Source organism: Aspergillus alliaceus (assembly GCF_009176365.1).
Source record: "Aspergillus alliaceus strain CBS 536.65 unplaced genomic scaffold BDW43scaffold_5, whole genome shotgun sequence".
NCBI classification, from domain to species: domain Eukaryota; kingdom Fungi; phylum Ascomycota; class Eurotiomycetes; order Eurotiales; family Aspergillaceae; genus Aspergillus; species Aspergillus alliaceus.
The window spans coordinates 769,953-795,874 of record NW_022474688.1 but is presented as its reverse complement, the minus strand read 5'-3'; the positions used below and the strand labels follow the sequence as shown (position 1 = coordinate 795,874).

Genomic DNA, 25,922 nt, shown 5'->3' with positions numbered 1-25,922 from the left:
AATATCAAACATATGGAACCTTTGTTTCTCATTCTTAGATACTGGTTGTTGTTGTTGGATGCTGTGCAGTTGTTCAATGAATGATGAGGCCAAGCTTTACTTCATTAGCGCCGGCTGCATAACTGGTATATCTAGACAACCGTAATATCTTAACGGCCTCAATTTCCATTCCGCTGGAGCACCAGAATTCAACACTATTGTCTTCTAGACATTTGATACCCATTTTAAACAAATAATGATGAAATAAATAAAATATCCCTACAGACTGTCAAGTTTTATTTCGATTTTGCACCATCAACATCTCGACTACACCTTTCCAGACACGGCAACTTTATCATTTTAACATATTCTCACTCCGTCGCATCTGCAGACCCCCAACTAGATAACACCTTGTTCACCGCATCTAAGGATGGCCGAGCCTCCCGCAAAACGAGCCCGACGTGCTGATAGCTCGGCAATGTGGGATATGGATGACCGGCGGACGCGTTCGCCTGAACAAGACTCGGAGTATAATAGGAGCCCTAGACGTGAAGCACACCTAAAGGATGATGGACGACGAGATGGTCCCCGCGACGACCGAAGATACCGTTCTCGCTCAAGGGACCGGAGGGACAGACGACGAGATAGGAGTAGATCCAGGGATCGTCGTGACCGCGATCGCGGCCACAATAGGAGAGATCTGGAGAGAAGCTCTAGTCGCGACAAATATTACGATAAGCGAGGTATGTTATATGATGTGATAACTTGCCTAGGTTGAGTACTGATATCGGATTGTTGAAGGGTACCCTTCGAAAGGGGAAAGAAACCGTGACCGTTCTCGCTCCCCACTTCGAAACGGAAATAGGGATAGGTCCAGAACACCACCTCTTCGCGGACCTAGAGGAGATCGTAGGAATGATCGCAAAGACCCCCGAATACAGGCGAATGGCGCAACTGAGCCAAGGACATCAAATCGGTCTAAAGACGAGATGGACATGGATATCGATGCCGGGGAAGATGATATTGACGAAATGATACGCCGCAGCATGGGGTTTTCTCGGTTCAGAAGCACAAAGAATACCAAGGTACCTGGAAACGACATCTATGGAGTGCGTAAGGAGAAGAAGACAGAATACAGACAGTATATGAATCGCCAGGGAGGATTCAATCGGCCACTGAGTCCTTCAAGGTGATGGTTCACAGTTACTCTCCCTATTTATTTCTGTCATTGCCTTTTTCTTTCCCCCTCTTTTCTACTTTCTTTTCCTCCCTTCCTCCCTTCTTCTCTTTCCACTTCGTATCTGTTAGGGCGGGACCGATTTTTGCTGGGCTTTCGATTAAAGTTACTGTATGCATGGCCGGAGTATAATCTACTTTCTCTTGCACTTTACACGCGCACAAGGTCTTTGGTGAGTTTTAGATATTGATCTTTGTCCTTGCACAGACCGAAAGAAACAAAAGTGCGAACGAGATGCCACAAAATTATTAGCATGCGGCATGAGTGTGGGCACATGACCTGTAGTGACGTATGTACCTGTATAAAGAGTATTTGATATTCATCCCACTTCAACTCTTCCTCGTTAAGATTTCCTTCCATCCAGCCACCCTCAATAACGTGGCTTCTTTAAGAACCTTAAGATCTAGAATCGCGCCGTACTGCAAAATGACAGCCCCAAACGAACGCCGTGATATTGTTATCGTTGGTATGACATCTTCGACTTTCTTGACTTACCCCGCACGACCATTCCACACGAGAAACTAACAGCCTCGTCCAAGGTGGTGGTATCATCGGATGTTGTTCAGCGTACTATTTGACGAGACACCCGTCTTTTGATCCCTCGCGGCACTCAGTGACCCTCATCGAGGCCACAGAAATTGCAGGAGGAGCGTCAGGCAAGGCAGGCGGTCTATTAGCCTTATGGGCATACCCAAGCAACATTGTACCATTGAGCTACAAATTACATGCAGATCTTGCTAAGGAGCACGGTGGAAAGGATCGATGGGGTTATCGAGCGGTGAACTGCGGCCAACTTATCGCAAGAGGCCGCCCACTCAGCAAGACGACAGGCGAAGAGAGTGGTAGCTCGATATCCCTACAAAAACGCAGTGCAACTGCGCTGGGTAAACTAAAGACTGCTAAAGTACCTAGTGATCTTGACTGGCTTGAGCTAGAGGGAGTTAGAGGCTATGAAAGCATGAGCGATCCGGGTGAAACTGCCCAGGTCCATCCTTATCTCTTTACCACGTCTATCGCAAAGCTCGCCGAGGAGAAAGGCGCAAAGATTATGCTGGGGTCAGTCACAAGTATTGATTACTCTGGAGATGCCGTTCAGTCGGTTACATACATTGGCAAGGAAACTGGCGAAACACACACTATTCCTGCAACCGATGTTGTTATTGCTGCCGGGCCGTGGACAAGATCGGTTCTGCCGGAAGCTCCCATCTCGGCGACGCGTGCTCATAGTGTTGTTATCCGGCCTACAAGGCCAGTCAGCGGATACACCCTTTTCACGAATATCGAGATACCAGCCAATTTCGATCCCTTGAAGTCATCGCGTCCAACGGTCGCGACACCAGAGATCTATGCTCGCCCTGACAACACGGTCTATTGCTGTGGAGAGGGCGATCAGACTGTTCCCCTTCCGAAGACAAGTGCAGAAGTTGAGGTGGACCAAGAGCGATGTCAGGATATTATTAACCAGGTGGGCAGCGTCTCTGATGAGCTACGTGATGGGCAAGTTTGCGCCCGTCAAGCCTGCTACTTACCGAATGTGGCTGACGCACGCGGTGGTCCATTGGTGGGCCATGTTGGCACTCAGGGGCTATACCTTGCAGCTGGCCACACCTGCTGGGGTATACAGAATGCGCCTGGCACTGGAAAGCTTATTAGCGAATGTATATTCGATGGCAATGCTAAGAGCGCGAAGATTGGGTCGCTTGATCCAAGGAACTATCTTTAATTTAGATGAGATGATTTATATAGAATGATTAAATAAATAGGGGATATCCCCTTCAGAGCGGACTCTATTGGTTTATTTTTTATTTTTATTATTTTTCGTGGCTTCTTCAAAAGGGACGGAGAGCCTAGAGCCTAGAAAGGTCTTTGTTGGGCCGCATAAAGTGCGGAGCGGAGCTAATGCCGGCGGATAAATAAAGGGACAAGCTCTAATGGCCAGATAATAGAAACATCAACCTCCGACTTGCCATAGCACATTGTCTCTATGCGCAGGCCTCTTATTGCGAGGGCTTCCCCATTTTGTTCTTAATGCTTTTCATCTAGACAATGCATTACTTCAATTTACTTACTCTTTCGTCAACGGTATTCTATGTGGTTGCGGTTTTCGCGAGTGACGCATCCATAATTAATGACGTATCGGTTCTAGCTAAGGAGGCCGCGCGAGCTAACAATCAGTCGCTATTATGGGGTCCTTACAAGCCTAACCTCTATTTTGGGGTTCGACCTCGAATTCCGAACAGTCTGTTCGCGGGACTGATGTGGGCGAAGGTGGATGATTTCTCTACAGCTCAGTCAAGTATGTGGCCCAATCCGTTGTCCTTCGTTTTGGCCATTGGGAGTCTGTTTGAAGTTTGTTAATGGTTTCACTAATTCTGACTCTCCTGAAGACTTCAGGCACACCTGCGAACAGAATGAAGGGATGGCTGGTTATGGATGGGACGAGTACGATATACGGAAGGGCGGGCGCCAAACAATTCACGATGCTGGAAACTCATTGGATCTGACAATTGATTTTATCAAGGTCCCTGGTGGACAGCATGGAGGCAGCTGGGCTGTCCGAGTGAAGGGTGTCCCTCGGGATGATGGTTCCCCAGATCAGCCTACAACGGTCGTTTTTTACAGTGCTCTGGAGGGGCTTGGTAACTTGGGAGTTGAGACCAAGTCTGACGACTCGCGTGGGTTTGAGGGCGACGTGAAGCTGGCTGGTTATACCTCTGATCTCGGTGAATTTACAATTGATGTAACTAAGGGCCCTAAAACCAACGAGCACCCGGAACATGACCATCCAAGTCATGAGGACAAGCCATTGGACCGCACCTTAGTGTCGAGTTTGACCGTACCCCCGGAGCACACCTGGCAGACGAAGTGTATGCTTTCTCAATGTTCTTCAGACATCTTTCAAGTTCGACTTAGGGCTAATTATCCCGTGTAGTGATCCTGTTCTCGCAAATGAAGGAGGGGGTAAGCGAAACCATTGCGAAGTATGGAGCGGAAAACCCTCCGCCCCCATCGCAGGTCTTTACAATCAAAAACATGCCAGGTGATGGTAATATCCATCTTGTTCAGAAAATCTTCAGGGGTGCCTTTGAGGTAAGGCGAGAGACCATTAAGAGTGCAAATAAGCTGCTTACAAGTACAGTTCGATATCTTATTCTCATCTGGTTCTTCGCCACAGCCTCTGACATGTACGGTGTCCTTCTTATTCAGCTACCGGTTTTGGAAGTCAATGCTGACTATATACATTACAGCTGAGCTTCTTGCTCAAGAAATTGCAAGTGCTTCGGTAGCTTTCGCTGAACGCTTCGGCAAGATACTGCCTCCGCAGCCTCCATTTGATTCCGACGAGTACATTGAATTCTCCAAGTCCATGCTCTCTAACCTTGTCGGTGGCATAGGCTACTTCCACGGTACAGATATTGTTGACCGCTCCGCAGCACCGGAGTATGATGAGGAGAACGAAGGCTTCTGGGAGGAAACAGCGGAGGCAAGAGCTCGGGCAGAACCTGTACTTGAAGGTCCTAAAGATCTTTTTACCAGTGTGCCCTCTCGGCCGTTCTTCCCTAGAGGATTCCTCTGGGATGAGGGCTTCCACTTAATCCCTGTTGTTGAATGGGATACGGATCTTGCGTGCGTTGGCCTATACTACTATCGTCTTCGAATACTGACATCTTCCAGGCTCGATATTTTAAAAAGTTGGCTAAGCCTAATGGACGAGGATGGGTGGATTGCTCGAGAGCAAATCTTGGGCGCTGAGGCACGCAGTAAAGTTCCACCCGAGTTTACTGTCCAGTATCCTCACTACGCCAATCCCCCAACCCTTTTCATTGTTTTGGAGGCGTTTCTCGATAAATTAGATACCAACAGGAACGTCTCAGTCCAGAGACCTGCTGAGGATATTACAGAGGGTGTCCGTTCAGTCTATGTGCAACAGCCGGAGTTGGGCGAAGCTTATATTCGTTCAATCTACCCATTACTGAAGAAGCATTATTTCTGGTATAGAAACACTCAGCGAGGTGACATTAAGTCCTACGACCGAGAAGCGTTTTCCACCAGGGAGGGATACCGCTGGCGCGGTCGGTCTGTCCACCACATCCTAACATCTGGATTGGACGATTATCCTCGAGCACAACCCCCGCACCCCGGTGAGCTACACGTGGACTTAATCAGTTGGATGGGAATGATGACTCGCTCTCTTCGACGAATTGCCGAGCGGCTGGGAGAGGCTGAAGATGCCGAGGAGCTCAAGTACTATGAAACCGCAATTGAACGGAATATCGACGACCTCCATTGGGACGAACAGGCGCAAACTTACTGTGATGCGACCATTGACGAGTACGAGGAAAGCATCTCTGTCTGCCATAAGGGATACATCTCCATCTTCCCCTTTCTCACTGGCATGATCGGCCCCGATAGCCCGCGGCTAAAGGCCATCATGGATTTGATCAACGACCCAGAAGAGCTCTGGAGTGATTTTGGTATTCGTAGTCTGAGCAAGAAAGACGAGTTTTACGGGACTGCCGAGAATTATTGGAGAAGCCCCGTATGGATCAACATCAACTACCTGGTGTTCAAGAACCTCTATGTGAGTAACGTACCTATCTAATGACATACAAACCAAACCACGGACTGAACCTGACGGTTTCACTCTAGGATATCGCGACCACTTCTGGTCCACACCAGGAACAGGCCCGTGAAATGTATTCCAAGTTGCGGAAGAACATAGTCGAAAATGTGTTCAGAGAATGGAAGGAAACCGGGTTTGCCTGGGAACAGTATAACCCTGAGACGGGCAAGGGACAGCGGACGCAACATTTCACTGGATGGACTAGTATGGTGGTGAAGATGATGTCGATGCCTGATCTTCCAGTAGGCGAGAGTAAGGGACATGACGAGTTATAGAGAACAGCAGTGACTGTTGTATAGAGAATGGTCCAAACTAGGGAATAGCTCTTATACACTAGAGTCTCTGGACAAACGCCCCAACTCCGTTTGTAGACAAGACGAACATCTGAAAAAATAACATCAACGCCGACGATGGTAGTCTGAGTCTCTATCCCTTGGGCGGGTAGTATGGTGCCGGTCGTCTCGGCGTCTCCTGCCTTCGTCGTTGACTCTTCTGTCCCTGCTTCTTGACCGTGAGCGTGAGTACCTTCTCCGGTGGTCTCGCGACCGGGACCGAGACCTGTGCCGATGGCTCCTGTGCCGATGCTCGTGCTCGTCGCGATGCTTACGGTATCTGTGATCTCGATCCCTGTCTTTGTTTCTATCACCCAGATGATCTCGCCTCCTATCTCTCCATGGACTCCTGCTACGCTCACTTCGCCGTCTCCGCTTGTCTGCTGAGCTAGTACCCAAACCGACAGGCTCAAGTTTATCGCCATTGCCCGTGCGAGACATAGTGGCTGATTTCCCCCCAAACGAAACGTAGCCAATTCCCTTGCCCGCTTCGTCTATCGCTAGCTCCTGTCCCTCGGCTGTATCTCGGATTGCGTTTTGGACGTCTTTCTCACCCAGCGGCGTAAGATTGGCGTTGGAGCTGGCGCGCTTCTCTGGAACTGGCAGGCCCAAAGCCCGGGCCATGGCTTCTTCCTCGGCTTCCTTGACAAGTTGTTTCTCTTCGCGTTCTTTCCTAATTCTTTCCTCTTCGCCCTCATCGGTCTTTGTGTACCACTGCAAGTCACGGCCCTGTTGCCAGCGGCCAACAGGGGCCATTAACGAATGGCCAAGATAGTTCTCACGGTGCGAAGATTCCTTGACATCGGACCATTTGAAGTCGCCGCGGCCACCACTGTAGGAATAGTAAAGTTAGCGGGTATGAATATGGATCATGGAGGAGCGTGGAGCTTACCGGCTGCCTTCTTTGCGGATGCTTGCGACCAGATCCATTGCTTAAATCTTTGTGAGGAGTAATCGCTCTTCACATAAATCCAGAAAGTGTGTTGCGATCGACTGTTTCCAAGACGTGATAAGAGAGTTTGGTTCCGTCAGGATGGCACGTGCATACTACGGCCTGAGGCCGCCGCCCGGGGTTGGCTGACTTCATCAAACCACAGTCCTCGCAGAGAACGCAAGAGTTGAGTTCAGAGAGATCAATCTCACCTCATATCTCTTTAACTCTATGGGGGTTTCAGTGTAATCATGCAAAGGGGTCTGCGAAGCGGTAGACCTCAAGCTCCATGTGATGTCACACTCGAATCTGATACATACACCCCTCGTGTTTTTCGATTCTTCCCGCCTTCACCACCCTCACTTGATGCATTGCGCTAAGAATTATAATCTATTAGAGTACTAAGTGTTTATTTGGACTGCCCTCTTTCGTGCCACCTTTACAGGTGGACACGATAGTAGCCATGGAGTTTAACGTGGAAGCCGAGAGGCAGCCCTCAAGCCGTAAAACTCGAACTAGAGAAGGCCTTCATCTAAGGGCTTTGAGTGTCGAGAAAGGGACACAAAGAGTACGTTGGCTCCCAATGTTCTTTGTTGATGCGCTGAGCTAACAATTTCGATTAGTACTCTTCGTATGTATTTGATTGTTATCTCTACAGTCATTGGATTGCACTGACGTAGGTGTTGGGATGCGCAGCATAGCAGAAGACTCGCCTCCTCCGCAAGCTGCAACATGGCGAAGTAATCTGGTAAATCGCAGCTATACTTCTGTATGACCACTTTTACTGATATGCCTGAAGACTGCTCTCTCCCAACGTCGTAATCTCCTATTTGTGGCTTATCGCCATCAAATTTATGTCTGGGAGCCGGCTGGGTCATTTCAGACCCTGGGACCTAACCCTGAAATTATTATTACTCCTGTTATGAAAGATCCCCATAGCAGTGGTTACATATCACCGTTTATGCCTCATGCCATTAACAATATCCTCGTGGACGATTTGGGCCGCGATGAAGTCCTTCTGTTGGTTACTGACTCAGGCAATGTCTGTGGCTATCGTGTTGAGGCTATCTTCTCGGCTTTGAAGCGGGCTGCAGAGCGCAAGGAGCCGCGGCCTTTTGATGACTCCCAGGTGGAACCTTTCTTCGTTGAATACGTTCATGCCAGTGCCTGGGGACTGGCCATTCACAAGTTCTCCCGCTTGATTGCAGTGACCGCGAACACAGGCCTTGTTACTGTTTTTGCATTTGCACTGGTGAATACTGCTTCTGGAAAAGGCAGTGACACAGGTCAGAGACTGGAAGAAGAGGATGATCTGACTGACTATGGCCAGACTTGGCTGGAAATCAAAAGCGAAGAGCAGTTCAAACAGCTACGGCAACTGATGCCCGCAAAGCACCGAAAAAGGAACATACGCTTAACCTACACTGGACACTTTACCAACATTCCGTCTGTTTCCTTTCTGAATTGTGACCTTGACCCGAACGGAACATGGATGGTCAGTACAGATATTGAAAATAAAGTTTTTGTCTGGAAGACCTGGGAGGGCCCTGGCCCCTTCAACGTGTACCACTTCAAAAACGACATTTCCTTCAGATACTTCTCAGAAGCACACGAGTAAGACCAACCTTAATTCTTCGTCTTCGATGCTTTGATACTGACGGACGACGTAGTGAAGAGCGTGGTTGGTCTGTCATTGCGCTCGATCCACGTACTTTTCATCTACTCAAATCGACAGAGGACGCGTGCGGTGGTCATCCTCAACGTCGTGCAGAGGATGGTCAGTCGATTCTTGACCTGACAAAGTTGAGCAACCGAATACCCAACGCATCTCAGCTCTATAGTTATTTCCCTCCCGCGGTCAAGGCTGAGCCAGAACAGCCGATCTTACCTGACATATTTGGGGCTGATTGCTGTATTGGCAAGGGAAGGGGTGGTCGTCAGAGCACCAGTAGTGGGGCACATAATGGCTCATCTGTGAATTCTCATCGTGCAGGGGAAGTGGAAGTTCCAGAACTTAGCGACTCTCAAGGCGTCAGAGATCTCCGGCCTCCAGATTCCGCCGATACATTGAGCCATGCTGCCGTTGAAAGCTCTTTGCATGGAGATAATATGAGCTCTACTACAAGTCCCGACGAAGAGATATATACGGGGCACCAACAAAGTTCTAACCAAGAGGGCGAAGTCCGGGGTGACCATGGGGCCTCCCGTCAATCGGATGATACAGAACAGCAGATCAATAATACTCAAAATCTTCCTACACGTATCCCCTTGACAACACCCGAATTTCTTCAAGTAGCACTTCTTGAGGCTCTCGGCGGCGATATCCCTGGAGCCGAGGAATACTTTGACGACTTCTCAATAGAAGAGGTCAGCCCTTTTGAGGACCTGGAGATGGATGGTGCAGACGATATCTCCGAAGGTAGTGATGCATCTATTTCAGGGTCAGCTACTTACGAAGTCTTCAACCGTATGTCACGTCATGCTTTCCCAAATGATCTCGATATCCATGGCCAGAGGGAGTCGCTAATAGATTTCCTATCGACGTCAGCTCCACCAAATGCGAACTTTCCGATTCTTCACTTCTCCCAAACAGATATCCGCCTCATTGCTCATCCGCTTGCTCCTTGTGCAAGTGTTGTCTGTGGTGCACCTCTTCGGCAAAAGTTTACTCACATTGTGGGTTCGCTCCGACCAGCCTGTGATCGATTCAACATGGTCAAATATATCCCTGAACACGGAATCGTAGTAGCAGCCTCTCAAAAGGGCCGCACAGCAGTGATCACTCTGACTGAGTCGGAAACCGCGGGTCTATCATTCCGAGTCGATTGGATTGTCCCCTTCGAGAGCCAGGAAAAGTATGGCGACAGACCTCTAATACCTCTCCTAGGCATGAGCGTCGGTCCTATGCAAGGGTTTGAAATGCCTCCTGATGTCCCTTATATCCCACACGATGTTAGCGAGGATGACCTGAAGTTTTATTATAAACATATCACCGACGGCGAAGCCGACACACACTTACAAACAAGCTCTAAGTCATCCGATATCCCAAGTGATATACATCTTTCTGAACTGTCGGGCACTGGTGATTCCAGAGAATCTACCCCCACGTTCAACCCTAAGGTTGACCCTATCAGAGAACAAAAGCGGGACACTCTGTTCACTCTACCAGAGTGCCATGCTATGGCTACCCGTGCCTACCAGCCAGAAGAAAGCTGGCGTGGCTGGAACCCATCCCGACGTTATCGCCTGTTACTCCTCTATGCAGACCATACCGTTATGAGTTACGAATTCTGGTACAACTGGAGCCCGACACGCACAGATAGTGATGAGAGTGACGAAGATGGATACCTTGTTGTATGATCACAGTCGCCATGATGGATAGGAAGCTGTTTGACTACGTCGGTATAAAAAATTTTAAGTAGGAAAAGTCTTGTGAGGATATGCGTTGGTAGCTATACTTTTGTAGCAAGACATTTTCGGTGTTACACTGTCGGCAATGGATGGAAGATGGACTTGCAAGTCCATTATGTATCCGATAGGGATGGTTAACTAAAATTCGAGGTTGTAAGTATTGGTAGGTTGAGAACAGCACAATGATTGTTGTAAATCAATATAAAATTCAGGTTTTTGTCGCATATATATAGTTTTGACATGTATAAAACAATGCCGCTTCGAAGAAAATGAACCAATGCGCTGATATAAATGCAAAATCCTCATGATCATGATACATAATTTGGGCGTTGACACATAATTAAGATACCCCGAGGGTGAGCCTCCTTTTCAAGAAAGGTAGGGTGTGCGTCAAAAATTATCATCTAGTTCGTCACTATCCCATTCATCTTCTCTATCATTTTGGACCAATTCCAAAAATCTCTGAAGGCCTTGTCGTCTGAATACTCCTTCAGCATTTGGCCGGCCTCGTACTTCTGCCATTGCCCGTGCCTGTGCTTGCCTCTCGGCCGCTGCAGCCCTACCTGCCGCATCTAAGCCATTTAAATTGCGCCCATCTTCGAGATGCCCAGGGCCACCGGCTCTCTGGTTGACACGCGGTGGTGCTGGGGCAGGAGGCGGAGGGTGGCCTTGCTGTCTGAAGTTGTTATCGCCATCGTCAAAATCCCATGCGGGCTGGTCATCATCATCGCTGCTGTCGTCGAGTTGGAGCAATTCGTTTGGAATCTGATGAAGAGCTTCAGGTCCATCTGGATTGAGACCATCACCTCCCTCTAAATCCCAAAGTCGGTTGTAGCACGAACTGTTACCATCATTGAAATGACGGTAAGGGTTATCTTCCGAAAGCCAGCTGGAACAAAGGTAGCAGAAGTGCGTGTCGCATTTAAAGCATATCATATGGTTGCAGCCCATACGTTTCTGACAAGGGGCATCGCAGGTTGGGCAAGCTGATGTGTATAGCCTTAGATACTCTTCCGTCGCCTTTTCTTCAACCGAGAGTTCTGCTTCCCGGCGGGGGAAGCACCGCACAAGCTCACCATGCCACCCTTTCTTACAGACGCAGCAGAATGCATAGTTGCAGTCTTCACAGACAGCCACTCGATCCGCCATAGGAGGTAGCTGAGCTTCTTCCCCAAGCGGGTCGAATACAAACCCTATATCCTCATCATCGGAGGGATCCAGGTCATCGGACATAGGGTCAATAGGCTTAGGATGCCTCTTCGAGCGAGCTGCACCTTGGCACCACTGTCGAGGACAGTACACAGTAGACTTGTCGGCCTCAAGTTTCTTTTTTCGTTTCAAAAAGACATAACGCTGCACGGTTTCCTGCTCTAGGGGAATCTGCAGTAGTTCGCTAGGGCTCAATGTTCGGTCATTTTTCTTGCGTCTTTTTGTTTGCCCTTCCTGGCTTCGTATGGGCTTTTCTTTTTTGCCACAATCCGGTGCCAGACATTTGACGCTATCCACATCGCCTTCTGTAATACATGTGTTGTAAAAGTCTTGGAGACAAGACACACAGAAAACATGGGAACAAAGCAAGAGCCGATGACAAATCACCCCTTTCTTCGGCTCGAGACATACTCCACACTCAAAAGTCTCCTGTTCAAATGCTCTTCTCTCAGCCTTGTTGTTGAAATCTAGGAGTGCGATTTTTAGCTCTCGAGGGAGCCTCACTTCACCGTCAGGTATGTCATCGATACCAAAGCCAGTTTCGGCTAATTGCTGAAGATGATCGATATATGTGTACACAACGAGATCCCTCCCGCATTCTTCCCACAGGCGTTTCCCATCATCTACCAGTCTTGAGATAATCGAGGAGGGTAGCCACCCAGGATCCGTGCTAAGCTCGACGACAGGAGATTGCTCCGACGGGTAACCTTCAGGCAGTTCAATCTCTAGACAGAGAGGAGGTAGGTACGATAGGACATGTATGTCTTCATTGGGGTCCGCCTTCGTGCCTCCGTCAACGTCCTCAGATGCAAAGCCTAAACCAACTTCACTGGCGTCAAGAGATGTGGGTGGAGTCAGAACTGTTGGAAGCTCGGTCTCTGGATGTTGCTGAAAACAAACTCGTAAAGGTGGTGAAGGATGGACGGGTAAATCTAAAGATGCCTTAAAAGGGGACGAAGGGTCGATCTTGATTTCTGGATAGATTGCCGCGATGGACGACAGCTCGACCGAGCGTTCATCGTCAAGCAACCCGGTATCCGTCATATTAGGGTAAGGCCGTCACAATGATAGAAGAGATATAGAGAGAGAGAGAGAGAGAGAGAGAGAGAAGGAGCGGATGTAGGGGCGCTGGTTGATAAAGGTGGCGAAGCAGGCTCTTTAATAGAATATTCCTGACACAACCATGGTATATGGACCGTTTAAAAAATTCATACCTTCGAGAATTTTCGGGTGAGAGCAAATTAGGAGATGGGAGGTGCCAAAGAGCCTTCTCTTGGAGACTTTCCGGTCTATGAAAAAGAGGAGAAGACGGAAACCTAATGAGATCATATGGGTTAGTAAATAATCAAGGTATAGTTTAATTGGGATAAGCTGTAACTTGAATGGCTTTCTGTGGCAACGGAGAAACACGGAAGAACCAAACAAGAGGGACCCATCATCCTCTTCTTACTTTTCAGGCACTGTGAAGAACAGCGGAATCAGGGTGGGAATGGAGCTGTGAGACGGCTGAAATACTGGAAGTGGTGAAGGTCAGAATGAATGGCCTGCGATAGAAATATCTTGGTCGAGGCAGATAGACAGAACCGGAACTCGGATTGAACGTGTAAGGAGAAGTGCGTCATGGTTCGACTAAGAGGTCAACGGGATGGTAAAAGAAGAGAGATTTGTATATAGGCTTTTTTTCCCTTCGGTGAAAGTACAAGTGACTTCAGAGCAGAAGAGAAGAGAAAACATAGGAACAACCCAAAGACCAGAAGAAAAGGACTTCAGGCGTGACTTGCTGCCCGAGTCGCTGTCGTATTATTTTTTGCACTCCGTAGGAGATTGTTCGTGTTTCTTTTTTCTTTTTTCGCCCCTTTTAAGCTATTGTCATCTAATTTTAATTTTCTTTTTCCTTTTCCCTCCCCTCACTCTCATCATCTCATTCGACAATGATGTTTCCGCATCCTAAGGCACTATTTCCCCCTCCCCCTCATTTTGGCCGCTGCTTTTAACTTGTCTACTCCACCTCTCCCAAAGGAAGATGGAGGTAAAAGCGGCGAGGGAGCACGCGGACTCGCGCCTATGGGGTATGTGACAACTTTAAAAAGTTCTGGTTCTTTCATGCTCATTTCTTTCTATACACCTTCGAGTTCTCAGCACTTCTTTTTTCTAAAATCTAAGATTTGTTAGTGATTTTCATACCTATCATGTTTGTCAGCCAATGATTATCGCTCGTTAATATATTTCACTGCACATAATTTCAACCTATTATAGGCTTTTCCAATACTTTCATCTTGTTATCAGTCAGCCTTATCTTTATTACTTTATCCCCAACAGCGTGAAGAAGGGGAAAGAAAGTCCCACACTTGAAAAACCAATATGAGTGACACGCCACTGGCATCGTTGTCTTTGACACATGTCCATTATGTAAGTTGCTTCTACACCCATGAGATTACGAATGATCGAGGTACTTATTAGGGATACGTATATATGATAGAATCCCAACGATCCGCTCTCCTTTTTATCCGCCTGGCTTGCCCTAGTTCCCCAAGCGCTATGCGTGACATATGTCACCCTAATTTGGGCGACAAGAGAAGCGGAGGTGTTATTGATGTTTGCCGGTCAGATGGGTTGTGAAACACTGAACTTTGTATTGAAGCGAATAATCCAAGAGGAGAGGCCGAAACGTACGTCGATTGATGTGACCAGATATGGATGTGTATGATCACTGACGTGGAACTTGTGACACAGAAATGCTTGGGAAAGGCTACGGCATGCCATCATCCCACGCACAATTCGTCGCTTACTTTGCTGTGTACCTGGGGCTCTTCCTTATCTTTCGACATAACCCTTGGTATCCCGAGTCGTCATTTCATTTGCTTATACGGATAGCACTTGCCGTGGGCTTGTGTGCTGGCGCCAGTGCCGTAGCCATCAGTCGTATTTATTTGAACTATCATACACCAAAACAGGTGCTAGCGGGATGTGGTGCTGGTATTGGATGTGCCTTTGCTTGGTTCCTTGTTACAGCATCCCTCCGGGCACACGGCTGGATTGATTGGGCATTGGATATGGCCATATCAAACCAGTTAAGAATACGAGACTTGGTGGTAAGTGAAGATCTTGCTGAGGCCGGGTGGCAGCAATGGGTAGCAAAGCGGAAGTTGAAGCGTCGAGGACAAACTAGTAATGATCGCCAGTCTCCAAAAACTGATTGAATGAACGATATAGGCCCTGCAGCTACGTACACTTCATTCCTTAGAGTTGAAAGAAAGGCTTACAATTTGATACCCTTGGGATTACTCTTTTCAGCATTTTAGCTTTTTAGTTATCAATATCCGCCCTATGTATGTGACTGGCGATCTAATTTTTCTTTGGAACGCTTTTGATGCTCAGCTATAATAATAATAGGATACTCTGAAAGTTGAATACTCTGTTTTGGGGGATTGAAAGGTATCCATGTGTGTGTGTATGGGGATAACCTGGGCTAACATAATGGAATCTTTTGTATCAAATGGTGGTGCTATATTCCGCAATGTTTTCGGTATGCGCCTGAAGTTCGTAGATTTCATAGATTGATTTTAATAAACCTCTATCGCTGTGCCTCGCACGTGATCGGTCTCGCCCGCAAATGGCCAGCTGTATCCGATTTCCGTCGTGTGGCCCTCCTTTATCAAACATGCTTGCGGAACTGCACTTTGCCAAAGCCGCCAAGAGATACCATCATGTCTCCTTGACTTCACTGATTAATATGTTAGACCCTGCTCACTTCGGCACTCTGGTTCCCTATTAGAACTTATAGCTTGGTTACCACTCTTTTATCTTTATTTTTCGAAGGATAAATACCCTTGATACTCTTAAGCACTTCATACCTGGTTGGTAGAAGAGACGAGGGATTAGCTCGCAGGACCAAAAGATGGACGATACCTCGGAGTCGACCGACACGGCCATGCAAGAACATCACATTGTTAAGGCAGATGAGGTCGACCAAACAGGAACCGATATCTCGCCTGTTCCAGACGATCAGCTGATGGAAGAGGTTGCTGAAAGTCTACGGCAGGAGCGAGCCTCGAAGGGCACGTCTTCTATCCCTAGTGAACTGCCCCCAGAGACTGGAAAACGACGACCAGATTTACGCCGGGATGCCGCAGCCCCACCACCGCCTCTACAGCCTCCGCCTCCGGCTCCGGTGCAGCAGAATCTGGAGAGGCCCCCAGACTCCTTAAGTCTTGCACAGCTCAGGCAACTTGTACAGGAGATGCCTAGGGTTGAGCAGCCTGCTTATGCATTTGAATATGCTGATTCCCAGCCATTTGTGGAAGAAATTGAAGAATGGTTTCAATATAGCGAGTTTGATAGAGCCATGCTAATGGGCATGAAATCATCGTTCGCCAAAAAGTGGGCTTCTTTCACCGAGGGCCAGAATGCTGACGCCTCGCAGACATCATGGATACATACCACTGATGATCGGCGAAAGGCATTCATGAGCCATATTATCAATGGTCTACGAGAGCGTGAACCCTTAGTACGCCTCGAAGCTCTGGAAGTGATTTGTTACATCGTGACAGGAGTATGGGGTATCACTGCTGGACGAGCTGTAGATGACTATCCTGAAGATCCGTCTCCCAAGGAAGCTGCAGAAGCCCCGAAATCTAAGTCATTACAAATCAAATGGATGGAGAACAATGCCACTCTGGTTCTTGAAAGCTCTGGCCTGGGGCCATTGCTCGAGTGCCTATGCCGTGTTTTTGATAGAAACCGCACATCTTCTAGTACCGAGCCTACTAGCGTTTTTACTGAAAACACGAGCCCGGTATCCCTCGCTGTCATGGAGCGCGAGGCAAATCTAGTACTTACGGCTTTCTACGTGATCGTGGAAGTCAGTAGGAAACAGGAGGCCCGCGATCCACAGCACACGCCGTTAAGGGATGCTCTAGTAGAATTGAAGCCAAATTTGCTAGTATTCTTGGTTGAGATTATCGCACGCTTGCGGTGGGATGATTCTGCCAACATTCCGCTTACGAGAATAATCCTTTTGTTTTGGAAGTCTTTACTCCTCTTCTTTGGCGGCAGTGAGGATTTAAAGAGGGCCAAGGAAGAATTGGAACCATCATTCAAGGAGAGAGAGGACGATACTTCTCGGAGGACGCCTTTCTTGACTGCATCCCCCCTCGATTATCACATCTTTCGCCAAGAGATTACTTCTAAATACCCGGCTTATAATCCACCACCACCTGTAGTTCCTCTGGAACTAGAGAACAATTCGATTCTCCCACCTCTTCCCCAACATCCCAGCAGAGCAACTTCGTCTAATGGCCTCTTTTCTGGGGTCGGACCTTCTGTCGCGGGTGGGAACGGCTCGATCCTCCACCAGTCGGTCCATATTGCAACACCAGCACCTTCTCCTCCTCCGTCACCAATCGGACCAGGGGGTAAGGCAGGCAAGAAGCAAAACTATCAGACGAACCAGAACTTCCCCTTTATGTATCCACCTCTAGATGTTTCCAGCAACGATCTCGGTGGGAAGGGAACAACTGAGCTTCAAGACGTTCTTGTAGGAAAGAGGTGGGAAGGAAGTGACGTACCAGCTTCAATCATTGAGGCCGGAAAGCTCTTCTCAACACATGTTAAGATGACGAGAGCGATGAAACAACTTTGGGAAGAGCGAGAACGGTTCATGAAGTATGATCGTGGCTGGTACCTGGATGATAACGGGACCGCATGCGACGAAGATATTCCCAATGAACTAGTAGAAGACTTCCAGGACTTAGGTTTGAAGCAGGGGAAGAAGGGTCCCTCTGAGCGGTCTACCGGGAAGGAAACCGATGACAAAGATATCCAACGACGATTAGATGCCGTTGAATCATTCTACGTGAGTTTTGCCCGTCCTTTACAAACATACGGCATGACTTACGATTTTTGTTAGACACAAACTCTTGTGCATTTGCAGTCTATTACCATTGTATTCTTGAAGATAATCCTGACGAATGTCAGTGCTATGGTGAACCAGGCACAAGGCGGCCAAGGAATGAGGTATGAATACTAGCTATAGTGTCCGTACGGAGCGTTAAGTTAACATGCTCCTAGTGATGGCTATTGCGTGAATGGATCCGGGCCTGGGCATGGGACGGTGTCTGAGGATTTGAACTCTGATGCTGCTATCGAGGAGCTTGACAACATTCGACTTCGAGAAATTACTGGAAAAGCTATTTCAGGGTCTCTGTTACTTCTAGTAAAGTGGTTCAAGAGATCTCGTAAGCTCATGCCTGCGCCGCCGGTTGAATGATATCGTTACTGACGGGACACAGACATATTGAAGTTCGAGTACATGACGCAGCTGTTACTCGATTCGAACTATTTGCCATTGATATTGAAGATGTTCGCCCACCAAGATGTTGATCAAGCAGTGGCACAGAAGTTTGACCGCAAAGAGCTAGGGTACGCACTCTGAACTGTCATTTTGAGAGTATTACTGACAACAATAAGCTTCTTTTGTTTCTGTCGTCTTCAGTCGGATCAGCCGCTAGGACCGTCCCTTTCAGATGATGATTCAAGCGGGGATGAGGCTGTGCCTCCTCCAATTTCTCGGCATCGGCCGGAAATGGCTGTAGGAAACATTTCGGTGCGAAGGCTGTCACCCGAGGACGCCTTTTCCGAATTCCTAGACGAACCAGAGCCCCCTCGTCCTGAGGTGGACGAGCTGGGGTATCCTACAGCACCCCCGCCCAAGGAGCCAATAAAGGTGTTTTCATTCCGCAATTTCTTCTCGGCGATCAATTACTTGCACATCATGCAGAAGATTACCCGTGACAAAGCCCACAGGTGTCTATTACTGGTGCAATACAAATCCAGCACTATCCTTCGAAAAGGTCTCAAAATCCCGGATCCTCATCTACGCTTCTACACCCTCAAGCTTTTCAAATCACAGGTCCCTTACTGTGGCCGTAAATGGCGCCAAAGCAACATGCGTGTGATCACCGCCATTTACCTCTACTGCCGCCCTGAGCTGCGGGATGACTGGCTGGCCGGATCAGACATAGATGCAGAGGTAGAAGAAGCCTTGCCGCTCGAGCAAGCGCTCCGCGGCCTGACACACTGGTGGCACCTGCGGCGTTATAAAGATGTAATGGGCGGCGAGGAAGGTGCGTCCCTTATGGAAGAGGAGCGTGACTTCTTTGTGCGAGAGCTTGAAGCAATGGGCTGGGGATTTGCAGGTGAGGAAATACTCAATGGCTCCGGCGAGGAACCCGAAATGGCCGCTGCTGGTGGCCAATTAGCAGAAGGGACTGAATGGGACGGGGGCCCATTACAGATGGAGGGGTGGTGAGGCCATTTCGCATTGAGAGACTCTGTTTCGTCGCCGTAGAGTATAATGACATTCATGAATGAGAAACATATACCCCAATAGAGGTGATGGTGCTGGCTTTCATTTATTTCGCCTCAAGTACGTTCTACTATTAATTGTAGAAGATTAACTAGTTGGAGCTGTTGTTTTATGATATGAATCTATACGAGACACGTGATCGCTCTAGTGGCTTGGCCGGATCACCAACTCTTCTGCCCCTGAAGGCTTTACCCATTAGGAGAAAAAGGAGAAGAAGCGCTTAAGATAGTTGATATAGTCGTCCATAGAATTGAGATCTATCGGAATGGCATCCGGTCCTCAGTAGGCTACGTACGTGTAGCTGATACAGCATCGTTCTGCCCATCTTTCCCCTGAGATCACAACATTTTACAATCATGAAGGCTAATTGTCGACTCTTATCGATAAGGTTATATCACGTGATCATTACTGCGGCAACTCTTTTTTTTTTTTTTGCGGCAGAATCGTTTATTCTCGTAAGGTCTAGCCGGACAACCAAGTTACTTCTTCTCCCAACCAGGGCAGTTTAAGCCGTTATTGTGGAATTTTTGACCGGCTCCAGCCAAAATGTCGTCGGACGAGATCGTCTGGCAGGTTATTAACCAACAATTTTGCTCCTATAAACTGAAGTAAGTTCCTGATGAAAAATACTTCCGTATCATCCAGCAAGAGAGAAAAAGTATAAACACAAAGCATCAAATGCAAAGGAGGAAAATAAGGACAAGAAATACCTTCGAATAACAGTAATATGACAGTTAACTGACGTTCCAATTTCCCAGAACAACCAAGGGCCAAAATTTCTGCCGAAACGAATACAATGTCAGCGGTCTCTGCAACAGGCAGTCCTGCCCGTTGGCCAATTCCCGCTATGCCACGGTGCGGTCGGACCCCGAAACAGGCGTGATGTATCTCTACATGAAGACCGTGGAACGAGCACATATGCCTAGCAAATGGTGGGAGCGGATAAGGCTGTCGTCAAACTACGCGAAGGCGCTGGAACAACTCGATGAGCGACTGATCTACTGGCCTAAGTTCCTGGTGCACAAGTGCAAGCAGCGTCTCACGAGACTGACGCAGGTCGCTATTCGGATGAAGAAGCTGGCTAAGGAGGAGGAGAGACTGGGTGAAAAGATTGTGCCGAAGTTGGCGCCTAAGATTCGTCGGAGAGAGGAGACCCGTGAGCGCAAGGCCGAGTCGGCGGCAAAGGTTGAGAGGGCAATTGAGAGAGAGCTTATTGAGAGGTTGCGCAGCGGTGCTTATGGCGATCGGCCACTGAATGTGGAGGAGGGTATCTGGAAGAAGGTACTTCGCGGCCTGGAGCGCGCGGGAGAGGGTGAGCGTGACGAGGATCTTGATGATGGGGAGGAGATTGAAGAGGAGGAGGAAGGTGTTGGTGAGGTGGAGTATGTCAGCGATCTTGATGAGGAGGAAGACCTGGAAGATATTGAAGATTGGTTGGGTGCGGAGTCAGGAGACTCAAGCGATGACTATGATGATGATGACGATGAGGACAGTGACGAGGAGAGCGACGAAGAGGATGCCAGCGAGCACAGCGAGGATGAGAAGAAGAAGCCCGCGCCTGGCTTCAAGAGGAAGCGTTCTGCTCCCCAGCCTAAACCCCGGAAGAAGGGCCCTCGCATTGAGATCGAGTACGAAACCGAAGGACCGGGCAAGGAGAGTGTTTTCGCCTAAGGTAACACATTTGTTCAATCTTGGAAACCCCAACTAAAAAGCAAAAAGCATCGTGATTCATTTTATTATGCACGGCGTTGTCTGGTTATCTGATATCTGCTATGATCGGGCGTCATACCCAGTCTCTGCATAGTCTCTTCCTGTCCTGCGGGACTAATATGAAAAATTTTTTTAACTTAATTTTTTCATTGTATTTCCATGTCCCATGTAATGAAAATGTTGGGATTATATCGTACTCTGGAAGATACATAGGCGCGGCTCACGTGCCAAGGTGAAACACGTGGAGCGCCAAGTGTAATGACTTATGAAGCCGAATTAACCTTACACCTTCTGTCTTCTCCCTGCGTGGCTGTTAATCGGGATACCCTGTGATCCTCATTGTTATATAAGCCAAATTCGAATCTTCTCTTTCTTTGGGTGTTTCCGGTGTTGTCGCATTCAGTTCCGTCTACACCGCATTATCTTTGCCGCCATCCCAATCCTCCGCCACTATACCAAGCCTCGACCTGGTTCTGCTGAACATTTGGAGTACAACATAATGTCTTCTTATTTTTCTTCCCTCACGTCCTCTTCGGCGATCTCAAATCTCGGTACCCGTCTCACGTCCCTTCGTCGAGCAATCACTTTAGGCGACGAAGCAGACGACCCGGACCACGAGGACTGCTCTCACATCTCCAACGTTCTGCGCGCGTACTATACCGAGAAAGGTCGTCCGCTTCCCACCTGGCTTCCACCTAACCCCAAAGCTCCAACTCCTTCTCCTGCACGAACTATTGCAACAACTCAAATACAACCTAGTGCCCATGGCTCGGCCCCTGCAACGGCGATGTATGGACGTGGTAGTGGTGGTGGATTGGGTGATCTGTGGGGTGACTCAGGCTCGGCACAACCTCCTGCTTCCCAGACATCTAGCTTGCGGCGAGGACGGGGAACCCCTGGCAGCATGGGTGCGCCGTTGGCCGCCACCAGCAGTGCGCCTCCGGGATCAATAGCAACACCGCCAAGTCACTCCCCTACACCACCATCGCTGCACCCGGGCGGAGGGCGACCACTGCCCAGTCAGCGAGGTGGATCATATCAATCAGTTTCGGGGCCAATGACGGGTTCTCAGCCCCTAGAACGGGCAGCTTCGGCCCAAGAAAGGCTTCGGGCTAGGTTACATGGAGGTCGGTCGCCTAGTCCTGGGCAGAACCTGAATAGTCGGCCAGTTTCACCATACTATGGAGGATCGGATCCTACCGCACGAAAACCCGTTGGGGGAAGAATGCGATGAAAAGGCCCACTAGTGGTCTCTTTCATAGGAAGAGGAAGGAGAGAAAGCCGAGGATCGATCATCCCGCCGAGAAGGAGACAGACACTGCTGGCTAGTGTTTGTGGTCTCACTTGAGGATAGGATACTCTCTCTCTTTTCTCTTTATATTATTTTTCTTTTCTTAACTAATACATATAATTTAGTGCTACTCATCTATGTATAGTACAGAGAATTTTAGTACCTTGCCTGATGTAATTGATATTGTGTAAATATATAGGGCAAATGAATAAAAATATATTGGTACCTATCTACTCTACCCTTTATAAAAAGACACGTATAGAGATCTCAATTTGTAGTAACCCTTACCTAACCAATAGGATTTCAGATATATTACTCTACATATCAAATACTAGGTATCCAGTTAGCCATGTTTAATATCGGTCCAGTAAAACTGCTGACTGTGTTATCCCTCGCTGGCACCCGTGTTCTTACCATCATCTTCCACTGTTACTACATTTTCCGATTGCGTTTTCGCTTTTTCCCCTGGCATCGTAACAACGTCAGCTGGCGACCTCTTTACGGAGAAGACCCGTACAAAATGATGCCACAATCAGTACCCCATGGCCGGAGACGTGATAAGCCCATTTTGAGCTGTTCGTTCCGCTGAGAACGCAAGTGAGTCGGTCTTTTCGGTGGTGATCAACCAGATAAAATAAAGACACAATATGCTAAGACTCTTACAGACTTCGTTTGCGACAGACAATCCCCGTGTAGCTCTTGCTTAAGACATGGCAGAACAAAAGAGTGCAAATACAGCTCCTCAGAGCAAGAATGCAAAGATGCTGTCGACTATAGGCCATATGCCAGAAGCCAACAAGCCCGTTAGAGAGTCTCTCGCCTTGAGAAACTTGTAACCCAGATGAGAGACCAAATGAGAGTTATGGAACAAAACTCCCGCCAGGCGTCGGGTATTCCAGTATCATCGTCATTCGAGCCTTTTCTCGAGTCTGCATCACGGCTTACTCGTCTGGATGGTCATTTAGCGGGATACTGTGGGAAAATTAGCACTCACTGGCGACCATGCCGACTATATTGGCAGCACCATTGGGTCACCATCTTAGAGGATGTGAGTTGTGGTTCCCAGGATCCATAAAACATTATGATTTGTCTGATGAGCTTTCTTTTCTCAGATCCGAATTCTCAAAGATGAATTGTCTGATGGCCACTCAGAAGCCGGCCGAAGTCGAGAGTCAACTATACTCGATGCTGATTTTGAATTGCTAACCCCATAGTTACCAGAATATCACTTCTCTCAGGTCACCCCTCTCTTCCGAAGGAGCAGATACTCGCTATGATACCCCACGCAAGGTAGTTGATAGGCACAATTCTCACTTCTTTAATGCTTTTGATTTTGCCTCTTGTAAGTGCTGGGATGAGCCCTTGAGTGCTCGACGTTCTATTTTTGCTAATACGAGTTAGGAATTCTCCATGGGGCAAGGTTCCTCGCCGAGGTCGGATATCCCTCCAAACATATTTATTGCCTTTTGTTTCTCCTTATTTTCTTTGGCTAATTTACTGTGTGTAGTACTCAAAATTTTGGGTGGACACTACGGCTGCGCCCATCATGTGGGTGGGACTTCTAGTCAGTGTGATGAGTGTTTCCGCATTCCTCCAACAGCAAGATAATGGAGCCTTTAGTCTGTATACTGTGGATATAAAGGACACGATTGAGACCTACGAACTCTTCCATTATTTAGTTGCTGGGGATTATTTGCGACTAAGCTGATATACCATTGAAACACTGGCCTTGCATTTTGCCGTTGGCCAAAACATGAATCTCAACACAGATATTGGCAACTGGATCCTAATCGGTGTAATCGCTCAGCTCGCTTTGTGCATGGGGCTGCCTCATAATCCGTCCCACTGGCCAAATATTCGACCCTTAGAGGCAGAATTCCGACGGCGGCTCTGGATTACACTATATTACATAAATTCCTTCACGAGCACCCAACTTGGCCTTCCACATATCTATCATCAAGGATTCTCAATGTGACGCACGCCCGCCCGCAAATTTGTTCGATAATGACCTGAGCTTCGAGCATGATAGAGTTCCACCCAGGCGCCCATTGACTGACCCTACCTCACTCTCGCACATTATTTAACGATACGTCATTATCGAGACAGCGGCGAAGATATATGACGTGGGTGAAGCAGGGCCACCGTCATTCGCCGTCATTGCCATACTAGATGCTAAACTTGAAAGGGCCATCGATTCCATACCGGGACAGTCAAAGTGTCGGTCGCTTGAGACATCGATTATGGGCAGCCCCGCTACAACCCTGAACCGAATCTTTATAGACATTCTTATGCCTTTTATCTCCTTCGTCGATGGAGCTTTATGAAAGCTCCGTGGAAGGAGGGAGAACGCGAAATCCAGTAAGCTGTGCATCAACGCTGCCTTGGTAATTCTAGAACAGCAGCAAACAATAAGCGAAGAGGCTCAACCGGGGTACATTATATTCGGTATTCGCTGGAGTGTTGCCTCATCACTAAACCATGAGTTTCAACAAGTTACGATGATATTATGTTTTGCTTTGACTCAATTCCACGGGAGCCATCTTGACCCGATTGAGTCTGGTGTTCTCCATCGCCGGGATGAAATCTTAGAGGACTTGGACATTGCAAAATGTCTATGGGAAAATGATGCCGACCGCTCTATAGTGGCACGTAGGGCGGCAACAGCCATCACATCCGCGCTCAAGCAGGATTTCGACAAGTCAAACTCACCAACTTTGATCCCATCAGACGAGGTGGAGGATGCACCATTGCGCGAGCGGTCTGCTACTATTGGTCACCCAACAGGGTTAATGCCGGGGCCGTACAGTGCTACTTTGGTGATCATGATGCCGGGCCGAATATGATGGTGGATCCCCCTTGCTCTGTGGTTGATGCTGACATGGTGGCATTCGGAAGCTCGTGGGACGACTTCATAGCTGAACCTATAGAAGGAGATTGGACGGGGATGAATTAAGTCCATCAGGTACACGAATGTTGTTATATTCAGGCTCTGCGGTTTCCGCAAGTCTATCTCTGATGCACTTTTAGACACCACCTATTGTTCTTCTATTGCCAAAGGATTACATCTGCAACTGATGACTTCTTCTAGGTCCAATATTGGTATTGACGAGCCGGCCTTGCGTGATCATCACACTTGGAGCATAGGCCTACTGGTAGTACTTATTTGCTATCTTGCCTGACACGTAGCAACGTTTCAAAGAAGTGAAATCCGTCCATATACTGCTATGGATCAAGCCCGTGCTTTCCAGCGTACAGGGTGTTTGTTGCGTTCAAAAGCGAGATCGACGGTTCACTCTTGGAAATCCAGGTCTTCACCCGGGTGAGGATCTCCGAAAACGTGTCGGCGAAAGCAGACGCCTTAGGACAATCCATTCTACATGCAAGCTAGGATACTCCTCATTGAACTGCAGATTGATTTCTTTGTTGTGGCTTTATTCCGGCAGATAAGACTTGGGTGGCTCGAGGGCGTTCTGTATAATAGTCGCGGACGGTCGGGCGGTGGAATGGGCGGTCATGGCCGGGAGGATGGCCAAAGATCGGGAGGAGTCATCTTTATGGAAGGGTTATTCTCGAAATGGTTCAATAACGTCCGTCATTGCCAAACCACCCTCCGTCATGGATGGGTCTGAGTGTTGTTCACATATTTGGAGAAATATTAGCACTTATTGCAATAATGCTACTTCCTTCAACATTAGTAAACAAACCATGCCGCCGAAGAAACAGGCTGATAAGGAAGCCCCGAAGATCAATTCACATCAACCAGTTGCACAATGGATACTTCTAGCAATGATAATCCGCAGGGGAAGGAGACGGGGAACCAGAAGCTCTTGAT

The 25,922-nt window shown here is 48.2% G+C and overlaps 12 protein-coding genes across 12 annotated transcripts; 10 read left to right on the top strand and 2 right to left on the bottom strand.

The window, feature by feature from the left end:
• The first annotated feature begins 222 nt into the window (after positions 1–222).
• BDW43DRAFT_264040 (uncharacterized protein) lies at positions 223–1,551 on the top strand. The gene is made up of 2 exons (XM_032040633.1): positions 223–722; positions 781–1,551. The coding sequence occupies exons 1-2, from the start codon at positions 410–412 to the stop codon at positions 1,170–1,172; spliced, it is 705 nt and encodes a 234-aa protein (XP_031904561.1). The 5' UTR covers positions 223–409; the 3' UTR covers positions 1,173–1,551.
• Position 1,552: 1 nt separating this feature from the next.
• Positions 1,553–3,005, top strand: BDW43DRAFT_264039 (NAD(P)/FAD-dependent oxidoreductase). Its single transcript, XM_032040632.1, has 2 exons — positions 1,553–1,682; positions 1,756–3,005. Exons 1-2 carry the CDS (start codon positions 1,643–1,645, stop codon positions 2,937–2,939), a joined length of 1,224 nt encoding a protein of 407 aa, XP_031904560.1. The 5' UTR covers positions 1,553–1,642; the 3' UTR covers positions 2,940–3,005.
• A 172-nt stretch (positions 3,006–3,177) lies between these two features.
• On the top strand, positions 3,178–6,177 carry cwh41 (mannosyl-oligosaccharide glucosidase). The gene is made up of 7 exons (XM_032038891.1): positions 3,178–3,512; positions 3,604–4,083; positions 4,149–4,306; positions 4,356–4,401; positions 4,465–4,843; positions 4,892–5,798; positions 5,867–6,177. The coding sequence occupies exons 1-7, from the start codon at positions 3,263–3,265 to the stop codon at positions 6,113–6,115; spliced, it is 2,469 nt and encodes an 822-aa protein (XP_031904559.1). The 5' UTR covers positions 3,178–3,262; the 3' UTR covers positions 6,116–6,177.
• BDW43DRAFT_182003 (MMtag domain-containing protein) lies at positions 6,029–7,148 on the bottom strand. Its single transcript, XM_032038892.1, has 2 exons — positions 7,065–7,148; positions 6,029–7,004 (listed from the first exon to the last, which is right to left on the bottom strand). Exons 1-2 carry the CDS (start codon positions 7,100–7,102, stop codon positions 6,239–6,241), a joined length of 804 nt encoding a protein of 267 aa, XP_031904558.1. The 5' UTR covers positions 7,103–7,148; the 3' UTR covers positions 6,029–6,238.
• Positions 7,149–7,268: 120 nt separating this feature from the next.
• BDW43DRAFT_264029 (uncharacterized protein) lies at positions 7,269–10,693 on the top strand. Its single transcript, XM_032040631.1, has 5 exons — positions 7,269–7,671; positions 7,727–7,734; positions 7,800–7,851; positions 7,903–8,717; positions 8,774–10,693. The coding sequence occupies exons 1-5, from the start codon at positions 7,567–7,569 to the stop codon at positions 10,461–10,463; spliced, it is 2,670 nt and encodes an 889-aa protein (XP_031904557.1). The 5' UTR covers positions 7,269–7,566; the 3' UTR covers positions 10,464–10,693.
• A 33-nt stretch (positions 10,694–10,726) lies between these two features.
• On the bottom strand, positions 10,727–13,067 carry BDW43DRAFT_181948 (RBR-type E3 ubiquitin transferase). Its single transcript, XM_032038890.1, has one exon. The coding sequence runs from the start codon at positions 12,765–12,767 to the stop codon at positions 10,905–10,907; it is 1,863 nt and encodes a 620-aa protein (XP_031904556.1). The 5' UTR covers positions 12,768–13,067; the 3' UTR covers positions 10,727–10,904.
• Positions 13,068–13,619: 552 nt separating this feature from the next.
• BDW43DRAFT_264024 (phosphatase PAP2 family protein) lies at positions 13,620–15,212 on the top strand (the record flags this gene model as incomplete). Its single annotated transcript, XM_032040630.1, has 3 exons — positions 13,620–14,132; positions 14,203–14,392; positions 14,457–15,212. Coding segments are annotated over exons 1-3 (701 nt in total), but the record flags the coding sequence as incomplete, so codon positions are not given.
• Positions 15,213–15,386: 174 nt separating this feature from the next.
• Positions 15,387–19,149, top strand: BDW43DRAFT_264022 (FAR11/STRIP family protein). Its single transcript, XM_032040629.1, has 5 exons — positions 15,387–17,577; positions 17,632–17,738; positions 17,793–17,959; positions 18,014–18,143; positions 18,192–19,149. The coding sequence occupies exons 1-5, from the start codon at positions 15,622–15,624 to the stop codon at positions 19,030–19,032; spliced, it is 3,201 nt and encodes a 1,066-aa protein (XP_031904554.1). The 5' UTR covers positions 15,387–15,621; the 3' UTR covers positions 19,033–19,149.
• A 360-nt stretch (positions 19,150–19,509) lies between these two features.
• Positions 19,510–20,940, top strand: BDW43DRAFT_264020 (ribosome biosynthesis protein MAK16). The gene is made up of 2 exons (XM_032040628.1): positions 19,510–19,697; positions 19,848–20,940. The coding sequence occupies exons 1-2, from the start codon at positions 19,636–19,638 to the stop codon at positions 20,758–20,760; spliced, it is 975 nt and encodes a 324-aa protein (XP_031904553.1). The 5' UTR covers positions 19,510–19,635; the 3' UTR covers positions 20,761–20,940.
• A 94-nt stretch (positions 20,941–21,034) lies between these two features.
• BDW43DRAFT_264019 (uncharacterized protein) lies at positions 21,035–22,315 on the top strand. Its single transcript, XM_032040627.1, has one exon. It carries the CDS (start codon positions 21,299–21,301, stop codon positions 22,031–22,033), a length of 735 nt encoding a protein of 244 aa, XP_031904552.1. The 5' UTR covers positions 21,035–21,298; the 3' UTR covers positions 22,034–22,315.
• A 1,576-nt stretch (positions 22,316–23,891) lies between these two features.
• On the top strand, positions 23,892–24,324 carry BDW43DRAFT_264018 (fungal specific transcription factor domain-containing protein). Its single transcript, XM_032040626.1, has one exon. The coding sequence runs from the start codon at positions 23,910–23,912 to the stop codon at positions 24,063–24,065; it is 156 nt and encodes a 51-aa protein (XP_031904551.1). The 5' UTR covers positions 23,892–23,909; the 3' UTR covers positions 24,066–24,324.
• A 264-nt stretch (positions 24,325–24,588) lies between these two features.
• BDW43DRAFT_307228 (uncharacterized protein) lies at positions 24,589–24,933 on the top strand (the record flags this gene model as incomplete). The annotated part of the gene is made up of 1 exon (XM_032046206.1): positions 24,589–24,933. The coding sequence occupies one exon, from the start codon at positions 24,589–24,591 to the stop codon at positions 24,931–24,933; it is 345 nt and encodes a 114-aa protein (XP_031904550.1).
• Positions 24,934–25,922: the final 989 nt, after the last annotated feature.

Bases quoted from the DNA above. Each gene is read 5' to 3' on its own strand.
- BDW43DRAFT_264022 (XM_032040629.1), top strand. From the start codon at position 15,622: ATGGACGATACCTCGGAGTCGACCGACACGGCCATGCAAGAACATCAC. The intron at 17,739-17,792 runs GTATGAATACTA...ACATGCTCCTAG, and splicing joins CAAGGCGGCCAAGGAATGAG to TGATGGCTATTGCGTGAATG. The intron at 17,960-18,013 runs GTAAGCTCATGC...GACGGGACACAG, and splicing joins AAAGTGGTTCAAGAGATCTC to ACATATTGAAGTTCGAGTAC.
- BDW43DRAFT_182003 (XM_032038892.1), bottom strand. From the start codon at position 7,102: ATGGATCTGGTCGCAAGCATCCGCAAAGAAGGCAGCCG. The intron at 7,005-7,064 runs GTAAGCTCCACG...CTATTCCTACAG, and splicing joins ATCCGCAAAGAAGGCAGCCG to TGGTGGCCGCGGCGACTTCA.
- BDW43DRAFT_264029 (XM_032040631.1), top strand. From the start codon at position 7,567: ATGGAGTTTAACGTGGAAGCCGAGAGGCAGCCCTCAAGCCGTAAAACT. The intron at 7,852-7,902 runs GTAAATCGCAGC...ATATGCCTGAAG, and splicing joins CAACATGGCGAAGTAATCTG to ACTGCTCTCTCCCAACGTCG. The intron at 8,718-8,773 runs GTAAGACCAACC...CGGACGACGTAG, and splicing joins TACTTCTCAGAAGCACACGA to TGAAGAGCGTGGTTGGTCTG.
- BDW43DRAFT_264019 (XM_032040627.1), top strand. From the start codon at position 21,299: ATGTCTTCTTATTTTTCTTCCCTCACGTCCTCTTCGGCGATCTCAAAT.
- BDW43DRAFT_264018 (XM_032040626.1), top strand. From the start codon at position 23,910: ATGGGGCTGCCTCATAATCCGTCCCACTGGCCAAATATTCGACCCTTA.
- BDW43DRAFT_264020 (XM_032040628.1), top strand. From the start codon at position 19,636: ATGTCGTCGGACGAGATCGTCTGGCAGGTTATTAACCAACAATTTTGC. The intron at 19,698-19,847 runs GTAAGTTCCTGA...CCAATTTCCCAG, and splicing joins TTTTGCTCCTATAAACTGAA to AACAACCAAGGGCCAAAATT.
- BDW43DRAFT_181948 (XM_032038890.1), bottom strand. From the start codon at position 12,767: ATGACGGATACCGGGTTGCTTGACGATGAACGCTCGGTCGAGCTGTCG.
- BDW43DRAFT_264040 (XM_032040633.1), top strand. From the start codon at position 410: ATGGCCGAGCCTCCCGCAAAACGAGCCCGACGTGCTGATAGCTCGGCA. The intron at 723-780 runs GTATGTTATATG...GGATTGTTGAAG, and splicing joins CAAATATTACGATAAGCGAG to GGTACCCTTCGAAAGGGGAA.
- BDW43DRAFT_264039 (XM_032040632.1), top strand. From the start codon at position 1,643: ATGACAGCCCCAAACGAACGCCGTGATATTGTTATCGTTG. The intron at 1,683-1,755 runs GTATGACATCTT...GCCTCGTCCAAG, and splicing joins CCGTGATATTGTTATCGTTG to GTGGTGGTATCATCGGATGT.
- cwh41 (XM_032038891.1), top strand. From the start codon at position 3,263: ATGCATTACTTCAATTTACTTACTCTTTCGTCAACGGTATTCTATGTG. The intron at 4,307-4,355 runs GTAAGGCGAGAG...TTACAAGTACAG, and splicing joins TCTTCAGGGGTGCCTTTGAG to TTCGATATCTTATTCTCATC. The intron at 4,844-4,891 runs GTGCGTTGGCCT...GACATCTTCCAG, and splicing joins GAATGGGATACGGATCTTGC to GCTCGATATTTTAAAAAGTT.